The sequence below is a fragment of the Vombatus ursinus genome, unplaced genomic scaffold, assembly GCF_900497805.2.
Source record: "Vombatus ursinus unplaced genomic scaffold, bare-nosed wombat genome assembly UNPS02014781.1, whole genome shotgun sequence".
Classification (NCBI taxonomy): Eukaryota; Metazoa; Chordata; class Mammalia; order Diprotodontia; family Vombatidae; genus Vombatus; species Vombatus ursinus.
The window spans coordinates 17,876,260-17,889,823 of NW_020954559.1; the positions used below are offsets into that span (position 1 = coordinate 17,876,260).

The 13,564-nt window shown below is 37.2% G+C and overlaps 1 protein-coding gene across 1 annotated transcript in view; it reads right to left on the bottom strand.

The window, feature by feature from the left end:
• Positions 1–1,869: 1,869 nt before the first annotated feature.
• LOC114046354 (sulfotransferase 1C4-like) overlaps positions 1,870–13,564 on the bottom strand; it is a 45,165-nt gene continuing 33,470 nt past the window's right edge. The window contains exons 5-7 of the mRNA XM_027866668.1: positions 11,463–11,557; positions 7,918–8,092; positions 1,870–1,982 (exon numbers count right to left, since the gene is read on the bottom strand). Coding sequence (XP_027722469.1) covers positions 1,870–1,982; positions 7,918–8,092; positions 11,463–11,557 — 383 coding nt within the window. The remainder of the gene's footprint in view (positions 1,983–7,917; positions 8,093–11,462; positions 11,558–13,564) is intronic.

Consider the following 13,564-nt stretch of genomic DNA (forward strand, 5'->3'; position numbering starts at 1 on the left):
GTTCATTGTTTTGCTTATGATTAATAGGAAATCAAGTTTTTGGCTGCCATATTCATGTCATATTCATTATCTTAGACCTGTACAGTATAGACCAATAAGTTTTCCTGGCTATATCAGAAACATTTGAAGACAGAAAAATATGTAGGGTATTTAGTAGATTTCTAGCTCAATACGATTGGTAGCCCCCAAAGCTAATTCAGTTGTTGGCTTCATTAAGAGTGGCATAACTTCCAAGAAAATGGAGGTAATAACCTTCTGCCCTAGTCAGGCAGCTTCTGAACTATTTACATACAATTTTGAGCATGACATTTTATTTTATTTTTTAAAAATAATTTATTTATTTATTTTTAGTTTTCAGCATTCACTTCCATAAGATTTTGGCTTTTAAGTTTTCTCTCCCTTCCTCTCCCCACCCCAAGACAGTGTGCAATCTGATATAGGCTCTACTTATACAGGCATATTAAGCATATTTTCCCATTAGTCATGATGTAAAGAACAATTAGAAACAATGGGAGGAACAATGAGAATGAAGAAATACAACTAAACAACAAAGGAAAAGGAGAGCAAATAGTATGCTTCCATCTGCATTCAGACTCCATAGTTCTTTCTCTGGATGTGGATAGCATTTTCCATAGTGAGGCTTTTGGAGTTGTCTTAGAACCTTGTATTGCTGAGAAGGGTCAAGTAATGTGGCTGTTAGTGTGTACAATGTTCTCCTGGTTCTGCTCATTTCACTCAGCATCAGTTCATATAAGTTTTTCTAGGTTTTTCTGAAGTCTGCCTGAGCATGACATTTTAGAGATATCCTTGATAAGCTGGAGAATATTCAAAAGAATCTACCATAATGGTTAATACCCTCAAGTCCATGTTATATGAAGATCCATTGAAATAGATGGTGATATCTTACCTTGGGGGAGAGGAGAAAACTCAGGGTGATATGATTCCTTCCCCTTCCCCCCCAAAGTTGTTGAAAGGTTATCATATAGATTGTTTTTGGCCACAGAAGGCAGAACTAGGAACAATAGGCTGCAGAAGTGGAGGCAAATTTAGACTCGATATCAGGAAAAAACTTCCTAATAATTGATGTTAAGTCAATGAGCTACCACAAGACACTGGGTTTTATCCTACCTTTAAGACTGAATAACCCTGTGTCAGGAGGATTGTATTGTAGAAACAAATTCATTTTGGGGTATATATTAATTTTGAGACCATATGACTGCCAAAGTCCCTTTCAACTCTGAAAGTCTGTGATTCTAAGTTTTATTCCCTAAATTAACTATAGTAGAAAGTTACGTGAAATCAGTATCCTTGAGGATTGGGGTGAATTTGTCTATGTAAAATTTTTTTTTTGCTACATGGGGAACCAAGGATCTCTGAATCCTCCCTTCAGATTGTAGAGTGACTTGGCACAAAAGCCATCATGCTTTCTAAACTTTTTATATATTTTTCATTTTGGGCCTTATTTTGAGAGTCTATAGGTACACTATGGTTATATATGGATTTGGTGGCCTGTAAATTATTGTGACATAATCAAAGAGGAGAGCAAGATAACTATAAATGAATATATATAATCTCAATAAAAGTGTCAGAAACATACTAAATTCAATTTTATTATGAGTAGCATTATGGAAATGCACCTATGTTAAAGATCTATGGAGAGGAACATGAAAAAATAGGATAGTTCCTGGGGTAATTGGAGCCAATGGAGACTAATCTAAAAAGGGCTTAGAAAAGTGAGCCTAAAATTTTTCCTTATTTTAAGGCATTGTTATGAGAATATTGTATAGTTAGCAGCAATCTATTCAACTTTAAAGCTTTGGGTGAGTACAAAATTCTTCATCATTTTGTCTCAGTTCCAAATTTTCCTTCTTAGTATTCCATGGAGAAAGAGAGTGTAGTATCATCCATCTTTTCCCTATAGTCTTCATTACATCTCTCATTCTGGGCTACAGTGAAATAATTTTTCCAGTCTCCAATCACACCTAAAATAGAGCAATGAAAGTATTAGTAAGCATATTTAACAAAAACAGAAGATGGGGCAGCTAGGTGGTGCAGTGGATAGAGTATTGGCCCGGGAGTCAGGAGGACCTGAGTTCAAATTCGACCTCAGACACTTGACACTTATTAGCTGTGTGACCCTGGGCAAGTTATTTAAGCTCATTGCCTAGCACAAAAACAAAAAATAAAGACAGATGACGCTAAGTGCACATGCTATAGTGTTGTGTAGAGTGCTACTTTGACATTAGGAAGACAAAGGTTCAAATCCTATCTGGCACTAGGCATGTAATGATCAACAGGTTATTTAATCTCTCTGAGCCTCAGTTTCCTTTTTTGTAAAATAAGGATAATAAGCCTGTTTGTGACTGCCTCATGGGTTTTTGTGAGATTGAAATGAAACGATATGTGTAAAATGCTTTGAAAATGTTAAAGTGCTGTATAAAAGTGGATAATTATTATTTCCTTTCTTCTCAATAGCATGTTGAGTTTTCATGGCTATGATGATACGAATACAGATTTAGAGCTGAGAGGGACCTTAGAAGCCATCTAGTCCCACCAGCAGAGGTCATTTAGGTGACTTGTCCACAGTCACACATGTAATTCAGTGACAGAGGCAGGATTTAAACCCAGGTCCTTTATTCCAATCAGAACCCTTTCCACTCTAGCATGTCGTCTCAATGAGAAAGGGAGGAGTAGGTATTATCAGTCTTATTTTATGGAAGACACTGAGGCTAGAGAGTTGGCCTGGACTCCTAGTCGTGACTCTCTAAGATTATGTTGTTACCATGTTAATCATTAAGGATGCTTTTTATTTAAAAAAAAAAATCTATCCCGCATGTGTAAATTTACAGCACCAAAACTTGGAAAGAGCAAACCTTATTTTACAATCATTTCAGCTTTTTCCCAGAGTATGTTTTTTCCCAGCTCATGTCACTTTCTATATGAAGCTGTCCTTGACTGCCTCAGCTGGTAAACTCCCCCCAACAAATTGCCTTATATTTATTTAGTATATCTTTTTCATTTACTTACATATGCATTTCCATGCTAGAGTGAAAGTTCCCTAAGGGCAGGGACACTTTTGTTTTAGTCACTGGATCCTTAGCATCTCGCATGGTATAGGATCCCTAGCACAGAGTGTAATATTAATCACACAGTAGCTACTTAATAAATGCTTGCTGGATGTTTGAATGCTTGAAAACAATCTTATATAGTAAGCTAACAAAATTGTACATGGGTTTAAAATATCTTTGGGCTCATACAAACTAGCTCACTTTCATTGGCCTCACCCATACAGGGTGGTGCTACATTTCTCTTTATTTTCATTAATAGCATGTCAATATAAAAATGTAAGATATCACTATTAACCATTAAATAGTTTTCATTAATAGTAACATACCAAATATATGCTAAAACTCAAGTCATTAAAAAACCTCCAAGATTCAAAGTATGCTGATTTTTATTTTGGAGAGGGAAGGAAACAAGCATTTATTAAGCACCTACTATGTGCCAGTCACTGTGCTAAGCATTTTACAAAAATTAACTAATTTGATCTTCACAACAATCCTGGGAGGCAGGTGTTATTATTCTCACCTCCATTTTACAGTTAAGGAAACTGAGGCAGATAGGTTAAGTGACTTGCCTAGGGTCACACAGCTGGTAAGCATCTGAGGCTGGATTTGAACTCATATCTTCCTTATTCCAGGCCTGTTGTTCTATCCACTATGCCTCCTACCTGCCTCTGTTTTAAAATTTGGCTCATTTAAAAGTTCAGGATCTTATTTGTGGGGTATCAACTTTTTTCTTAAATGTATTTGTACTAAATTTCCTATAAAAATTCATGCAGAAAATAATTCTGTGGATGTGTATATAACAGGGTTGTTTCACTTTTAAGTCAACATGAATGATATGTATGGTAATGAATAATGCATGAGAAATGTAGTCTTGAGTGGTATAGAAAGACTAAAAGACTTTATTTGATTTGGGAATAGCAAATTCATTAATGAGTAACTAAATATTTTAAGGAAAATGGTTAAAGGACTTGTACTTTCCGTTTCTAACTGCTTATACTTACAAAGTGTTTTAAGCAAAATTAGGCTCATCTGTCTATAGCTCTTTATGCTCTTTAGAGGAAAGGAAAGGATCTCTAGATATTCAAAACACTATTATTGAGAGTCCAGAGATCAATGTTGTAATGAGAAGGAAGAGATATTAATTATTCTACCTGGTAGGAATCTTTTTTTAATTTTAATTTTTTTATTATTTAGGCAATTGGGGTTAAGTGACTTGCCCAGGGTCACACAGCTAGTAAGTGTCAAGTGTTGGTCTGAGGCCGGATTTGAACTCAGGTCCCCCTGACTTCAGGGCCGGTGCTCTATCCACTGCACCACCTAGCTGCCCCCCTAGTAGGAATCTTAACTAGAGGTTGTTATTAATTATATACCCTGTTAACTAGTAGGCTAATTAAGGATAAACTACTATCCACTTAACCCTTTACTTTTTGCTCTTATAACTCTCTTATCATATTGCCTCATTGGAGAGGAGAAGGAAATTAGCCATGAACCCTGTCTTGGGTTGGCATTACAAAACTTTTGAAGTTGGACCTTACCCAAATAATGTAGGCTGTTCAAGGTTCCAGCACCAGAAAGGACCTCAAAGGTCATTTAGTTCAAATCTTTTATTTTGCAGATGAGAAAACAGAGGCAATGAATGTTCTTTCCTCTGTTCAATGCTGCCTCTTAGAGTTGAAGGGCTTGGGAGTAGGATATCTGGAAAGCCTGGAAAGCCATGACGGGAAAATGTGGGAAATAACACAAAATACCAGTGCATGAATTTTGAGAAAAGAGGGGTCAAAGAGAAGAGGCAAAATAGCCTTTGCTCTGCAGCCTTTTTCCTGTGACAAGGCTTTAATGATGAAGCTTATCTATACTTTTGGAGAGGAGCTGGTTCATGGGGTCAGTGGTGAGGCAGGAGAGGCTGGAAACAAGGTGGGAGTAGAACATGGCAAGAGAGAAATGTGGCTAGAGGAGTAATCATTTGATTCTAGGTTGCTGGCCACTGCCTTTTTGGGTGAGCCAGAAATGAGCTGAGGGGCCTCTGTTTCTCAGGTTCCCCTTCTGACTTGATTGTGACCCTTTGCCAGTCCATGAGAAAGCTAATGGGGGCACTTAGGCCATTTTCTAAATTAAACATTGAGGATACTTGAGTGAGAGTTCCTAAGTCTAGGTACCTGAATGATGTGAGTCAGGTAACTTCTGGGTTTGGGGCATGCTTATAGCATGGTAACCTGCATCTTGGAAAACTTAGGGGTGAATAGCCTATGGAATAGTTGTTTCAATGTATTTCAAGTCTATTTCCTTTGGTCCTGAATATGGTATGTAATTAAGCCATCCGTTTATGAGAGAGAATTACTTCCTGATCTTGTATTTTATATTTGATTTTACTCCATAAATGAGTTCATTTTGTAACCATATTTTGTGTAACAAACCTGAAGCCTGTTCTCTTTCACTGAGTGAAGAAGCTTGTGTGTGCAAAAGTTCAATCACCTTTCTCTTTGAAGATAGATACCAAAGGCTTAAGCTTGCCCATAATCATTAAAGAAAAACTCTATTTGCAATACTCTCATTAAACATTATTTCAGCATTTCCTACGAGGTTTGTACGTTTATTCTTGAGAAGCTGGACTAATTGACCTCTTCTCTTTAGCAATTAAGGTGATCTTATCTATTCCTCAGGTGCCAATGAGTCTGTATTACCTGGGTCCCTATCAGTATCAGTATTCAGGAAGCAACTGGGACCCATACAATTCACAAAAGCATTCCTTAGAGATAGAGAAGTGGTCTCCATTCCACATATGGGTTATACCAATTTTCTTTAATGTAACCAATAATGTGCCCTCAACCCGGTGATGCTGGCCAATAATATGATTTCTGTTCTGATCTTTGTTCTATGCTTATAAAAATGAGTTACATCTTCAATTCTGGGTCTTCTGGTCAGAGGTAGTGCCATCCTTTATTAAGGTGAACCCATCTTTTATTATTGGGTTATATTCTCCCATTCATAAATGATAGCTTTCTTAGAGAATTGCCTCAGTTTAGCCTTCTGTTAAATTTCACACATGACATGTGGTTGATTCTAATATGACACATTCATGTGATAAATGTTTACTGAGATTCAACAGGCTAGGGATGAGAGTACAGTTTTCCCTGTGAATGGGGGCTTGAGTCAAGAATTTAATTGGATAAATTCATACTAGCTCCTCCTTCCCAGATTAATGCAGTGAGCATCTATGACCCACAAAAGAGACAGAGGTGAGGGATAGAGACAGTTCTCTGTAAAACAGAGAGCTTGGCATTCTTCCTAAGCACCCCTTACTGGTGTTGGCTAAAGCATACAACTGCTAGAATGAGCATGAGCTAGCCAGAACTTAGCCAGGTGGTGCAGTGTATAGAACACTGGGCCTGAAGTCAGAAAGACTTATCATGATGAGTTTAAATCTGGCCTGAAATACTTGCTAGCTGTGTGACCCTGGGCAAGTCACTTGACTCTGTTTACCTTAGTTCCTCACCTGTAAAATGAGCTGTAAAAGGAAATGACAAATTGCTCCAGTATCTTTACCAAGAAAACCCCAAGTGGGTTCATGAAGAGTTGGACATGACTGAAACGAATGAACAACTCAAGTGTTGGTTAATTGGGTAGTAGCACCCCTAGTGGCTAAACTCTATTCATCTTTATATAATTTTATCACCATGTACTGAACACGATTTCTTAAGAAGGAATGTTTTAATGCTCAAAGAATTTTCCTTTCTTCCTTCCATTCTTCCTTCCTTCCTTCTATATCTATCCTAAGTTTAAGATCCTCATTTATCCCATTAGACATTATTCATGGATGCAATGTTAAGTGTCTATCTCTTTTTCAGTGTCCATAAGTGATAAGTAATTCTAGAGTAAAGCAATGTTTCATTTAAGAAAACCATATTTTATACACTGTGCCATCTCGAGTTTGAATGATAGAAAAGTGCTTTATGAATTAATATTAGTATTTAAAATATTGAGTACCCTAATGGGATGGTGGATGGCGAGTTGCCCTCAAGCCAAGAAGACTTGTTGGGAAACATATTGGCTATGTGATCCTGGGCAGTTACTTCAGTACTCTGGATGACTCTCTGACACTCTAAGTTGCTGAGAAAGTGCTCAGCTGCATTGATTGTGAACATTCCCTCACCTCAGAGTTTTCTGTACCAGTGAAATCACCAATCCAGTGCTTAGTACAGATCCTGGCACATAGTAGTGACTATAGGTTGCACAGTGGATAGAGCTCTGGTTCTGGATTCAGGAAGACCTGGGTTCAAATCTGTCCTTAGATACTTCCTAGCTGTGGGACCCTGGGCAAGTCACTTAACCTCTGTTTACCTTAGTTTCTTCATCTGTAAAATGGAAATAATAATAGCACATACTTCTGAAGGTTGTGAAGATCAAGTGAGATGATAATTGTAAAACACTTAGCATAGTGCCTGGCATTTGGTAAATGCTATATAAACATTAGGTATTGTTATTATTATTGTTATTATTATTATTATGGCAGCTAGGTGATGTAGTGGACAGAATGTCAGACCTGAACTCAGGAGGATGTGTGTTCAAATCCAGTCTCAGACACTTATTAGCTGTGTGACTGTAGGCAAGTCACTTAACCCTGGTTGCCTCAGTTTCCTCAACTGTAAAATGATCTGGAGAAGGAAAATAGCAAACCACTCCAGTATCTTTGCTAAGAAAACACCAAATGGGGTCACAAAGAGTTGGATACAACTACTCAACTAAACAAATTATTATTTTTATTAATGCTTATTCCCTTCCCTATACCAATTTAAAGCATTGACAATAATGAAGAAACTTAATTTTCTTAGTAAAAGAACATATACATTACCTTTCCTCATGAATGGGGATACAGACTGATTCATCAGGGAACTTAATGTATAGTTTGACATAGGATTGTTCTTCATTACATTAAATGAAGTATAATAGACAATTTTATCTAAAACTTTTTCATCCAGGTTCTTCCCCAGGAATTCCATCACTTTCTCAATTTCCCGCCTGGGATGCTGCAGAGAGAATGGAAGGAGAAATAAAAACTTCTTCATTCTGCATTAAGATCAAATGTCATAGCTGGCATCACAGCAGAGCACTAACCATGGGAATTGTGATGCATCTCTTTACAAACCTCTTGGTTCTACTTACATGTTGTTCTGAAGACCTAAGTCAGTTTTGAGGTTATCTGAGATTTCTAACAGAAAGTTCTATTCAAAAGGTCTTGGGCAATACCACTTCCATCAGAAACAAGATTCTGATTCTTGGTTAGTGCTTAATTTGTAAACTTTGAAATTTTGTTTAAACTTTAATCCTATTTCATGCAGCATATTAGTGATAAGGGAAGGGGTTAATATTGCTGTCATACAGTTTAAGAGGCATATATGTGACAGATAGTCTTTTTTTTTTCTGTGTGGAGGGAAGGAAGCAACCCTTAAGATATCACAGTAGAGATTTTTCTTTTGCCTTTTCAGAGGTGCCAAATAGGTGATATGGTGGATAGAATACTGCACCTGGAATAATAATAATAATAACAATAACAGCAACAGTGATAATAGTGAACATTTATATAGCACTTATGATATACTAAGCACTATGCTAGGTGCTTTACAATTATTATCTCATTTAATTCTCACAACCACCCTTGGAGGTAGGTTCTATTACTGTTCTTACCTTACAGATAAGGAAACTGAGACAAGCACAGGTTAAGTGACTTGCCCAGAGTTAAACGGCTAGTACATGTCTGAGGCCAGACTTGAATTTAAGTCTTCCCAATTCCAGACCTGGTGTTCTGTCCTCTGCACCATCTAAGTTTAAATCTGGCCTGAGAAACAGGAGTAGCTGTGCAACACTGGATAAGCCATTTAACCTCTGTCTGCCTCAGTTGCCTCATCCATAAAATGGGGATCATTGCAGCACTTCCCTATTATGAGGATCAGTCATGATAATATTTGTAAAGTGCTTTGCAAACATTAAAGCACAATTGAAATGCTAGTTATTATTATTATTATTATTTATCAATCTCTTACTCCATTCTATTTACCATTACCCTAAGGTAGCTAACCTACTCCCTCCTTTAGTTCCTGGGCTAGTCATTCTTTTGATTGGCAATTGCTTCAGTAGGAAGCATAGAGGAGATTTTCCATCTGAGGTAGTGACTTGAATGAATTTCAAGGCATCCTTGCTAGTGGTGCCTTTGGGTTGGCTCCTGATCTGCTTCCCAGCTTTGGATTAGCTTTAGTTAATATCATTTACTATCATTTACCATTACTATCATTAATGCCATAGCATAGACAGACACAGGCTATAAAAACAACACTTGGTCCCCATTCATAGCTGGTTATCTCTACTAGCTTATGAGCTGTATTTCAGACCCGACGCCTTCTCTGAATTTTCTGAGAGCAGTTTGTTGTAGTAGTCAGTGACCTCAAGAACATTTCCCCTAAAGTGTTTGGAGATCTTCCTTATTTCTGGTATTGTGAAACCTTTAGGTTATGCCCCAGGGGTTAAGTTAGGTAACTCCTATTGACTGAGTCTAAGGATGTGAACCTCTATGGGGATTTTCCGTAGGGTTCATATGTTCTTGGGGACGGAGTTAGACACTTATTGTGGGTTAGGTGAGTGGGAAGCCTGAAATCATTGCCAAAAATTCTATCAGAGATGATATAGTTTTGAGGTCCTACACTCATTCTAAGCTGGGCATAGAGCACATATACTTGACCAATAGAGGGGAGCACAAACTACCATCATATTCCAAAAGGAGGGTAATGAAGTGTATCTGGAAATAAAGGCAGCTGTAGGGCAGAGACAAGAAGGGAGGGAGGAAAAGAGAAAAGAAGAAAATCATGTGAAGAATAATGGAGAACAGTAGCCAGTGAAGAAATTTAGGATATAGACAATTACTACATCATTCAAATGTTAGAATGAAAGGCCTTAGAAAAGAGTTTGGAGAATCAAGACATTAGTACTTATTTAAACATGAAAGGGACAGAGATGATAATAAACATAAATACAGAAGAAACGAAAATGCCTTGTTTTAAATGGATTGAATTGAGCGTCCCTGGGAAAGAGCCAAGTAACTTTTCTCTCCCCAGCAGATATATGATGAAATGCATAGCAAAGTGATTACTGGAGAATACTTTATTGTGAATTATTAATAACTCTTGAAATGCTCTTGAAAGATGCTAGAAATCTGGATTTTTAGAACACTTGGTTTCTAGTATTTTATTTGTTAGATTCCTTATTTGGATAAACCTTTTGTAGGTGCTAATTGACTTGTGCACAATTAAAATTTTGTAGTAGGTACAGATTCAAGGCAATGTAGGCCACTTTGGGTTTATGTCTAATTTATACAAATTTGACTTTAGATAAGTTATTTTAACTCTGGGCATTAGTTTCCTTGTATGTAAAATGAGGAGATTAGATTAGATCATTGGTTCTCAAAGTGTAGTTTGTAGAGGTTCTTGAGACCCTTTCAGGGGTTTGTGAGGTCAAAATTATTTTCATAATAATTTGTTATTGTTCAGTTGTTTTGGTTGTGTCCGACTCTTCACGACCCCATTTGGAATTTTCTTGGCAAAGTTACTGGAATGATTTGCCATTTCCTTCTCCAGCTCATTTTACAGAAAAGGAAACTGAGGCAAACAAGGTTAAGTGACTTGCCCAGGGTCACATAGCCAGTAAGCATCTAAGGTCAGATTTGAACTCAAGAAGATGACTTTAAGCCCAGCACTCTGTCAACTGCGTCATCTAGCTGCCTTTTCATATTAATACTAAGATATTATTTGCCTATGAAAAATTCTTTCCCTTTTCCCTGTGTGAGGCAAAATTTTCTTCATAGGTATAAACCAAAATGACTTATCACAGCAGATTAAATGTAGAAGAAGATATGAGAATCTAGCTGTTTAATATTAGCCAGATATTACTTAGATATGAAAAACTTCAAAAATCTATTCTTTTCACTATTAGGTTTTGGTTTGGAAAATATAGTTTTTAAAAGTAAAATAATGTATAATATGTAATGATTTTTGTTATTTTTAAAGAAATTAAATATTTTAAAATGTACCAATTATAATTTCTAATATGGTAAATATTGATAGATACCACTCACATAAAGAAAGCTCTTTGGGGGTCCTCAATAATTTTTAAGAATGTAAAGGGAGTGTGCAACCCAAAGAGTTTGCTAAGGTTTAGAAAGGTTACTTGACTTGCCCTCAGTCACACAGTTAGTAAATCAGAGGCAGGATTTGAATTCAGGTTTTCCTGACTCCAAGACCAGCACTCTATTCATTATGACATGTTACATCTTAGCCTTCTTCATTACTTTCATAAAATTGAAATGGTAGGTAAAATAGATATATAGTCACAATCCAAATTATTATGTACTTTCTTAATGTCTTCGTAGAAGAGGTAGAGAATGGGGTAAATGTCTTTTGCTTCCCACCATCCTTTTACGTGATCATACCAGGATCCCCATAAACCTGAAAGAGAGGAACATGGTTATCTTGGTCACAAATAGTAAAGGACGGTATGTCCCCTGCTACTTACTCGCTGGGACAAGAGGCAAAGAGAGTGTTTGGCAGAAGCACACTTGCACTACATGGTCTGTTCCTGACTCATACAGGAACTGACCTGGGCCTTGGCCCCTGATTCTGCAGACCCCATTTCTTCAGACTTTCTGGTGTCAACATTGGTCTTGATTCTGACCGTCTTTTTGCTTTTCACTTCTTTTTATTCTGACATCTTGCATCCCAAACTCTGTTTCTGGTGTTTATTGTCCAGTTAACCTCTTACCTCTTGGCAACTGTGGTGGTTAAATCTTGCCTGCCTAATGCCAACTGACTAAACTTGACATTTGGAATACCTATGTGAGAGCAGGGCTGAGTCCAACTAAAGCTATAAAGCAAGAGATGTTTGATTTTGATCTTATCTCTTCTTGCAGAACACCTCATTTTTCTCATGTTGGTACTCAGAACTTGGTACATTCAACATCTCTCCACATTTCCTTCTATCAACATGTCTGTTTTGTATCTTGGAGGGTTATTTTTTATTCTGTCACATTAGAGAGCAATATCATAGTACCATTCCCTTTAAGACATTAGTGACAGATTAACGCGTTACCTGTTCCAGGAGTATTTGCATTTCAATGTGTGTGTGTGTGGAAACTATTGAGTCCACTGTTAGTGCCTTTCTTCCCTACCCTTTATATATCTTGTTGTCTCTCCCATTAAAGTGTGAGCAACTTGAGGTCAGAAATTGAGTTTTTACCTTTCTTTGTGTCCCTAGCACTTATCAGAGTGCCTGACATGTGGTAAACACTTAAGAAATGCTTGTTGATTGACTATCATGATTGATAAGCCCTGTGGCATCCCAGGGGGTGTGATATTTTTGAATGTGGAGACTTTGGCCACATCTCTTAAATCACAATATGTCAGTGGTTATGTATTTCACCTATGCATAAGTTGGTCATATGTGACTGATATTTTTAACGTGTGTCCAATAAAGTACACGCTTATTGGGAGGTTGAATTGGTGCTGCTTGGTCACCAGCTTTCTGACCCTCCTCAAGGAAGTCAGGACAGCTCTAAAGGCATGGATGTGGCTTGGGAAAACCCTGGGAGGTTTATTTTCTTTAATACCTCAATAATTCTGTGTTCCCATTGATGTGAATAATCCCTTTAATAATGCACATGGCACTTAGCCCTTCATCCCTCTCCATACTGTGGGTCTCTTTTATCTGTCTCATAAATATGATACTGGGGTATCTACTCAATATACTGAGTAAAGGGGATCTTTTTTTGTGTCTCTTGATATTGCCTAGATATCAGTGGAGTATGTGGCCTGTTCATTAGTTAGCCATTAATTAACATTCCTCTTGCCACATCTTTGCTTTTTCCTGGTCAAACATTTCTCTGGTGATAATGTTTACATAACAATTCCTACACAATTACTTATCTATAACTGTTGCAGCTTTCTCACACCTATTATGTGCCTCTTTTTTTCTCCCTTTGAATGGTTTTAAACTTTAAATTACTAGAGATTGTGGTAATCTATGACTTGCAATTGCAGTTGTATACAACTTTGCCAGAAGAATGGGATGTTAAAAAGATGTTCTTTAGTTTCAGAGAGAAGATTGAGATCAATTAAAAAAAAACTGCATAAAACTCTCTGCGTGCATTTATGTATGCACATGTATTTATAAAGCACATATCAAACCTTAAACCACTACATAAATGCTAGCTATTATTATTATCATTATAATTATATGCCGATGGATGAGCTATGTGGGTTGCTTGTCTAAGTGCATTTAATGTACTGGACAATAGACATTCTCTATCCTCGTGGTTTTTCCAGTGAGGATTATTAGGCTAATTTTTTTCTAGGCAACTGGGGTTAAGTGACTTGCCCAGGGTCCCACAGCTAGTAAGTGTCAAGTGTTTGGTCTGAGGTCGGATTTGAACTTGGGGCCTCCTGACTTCAGGGTCGGTG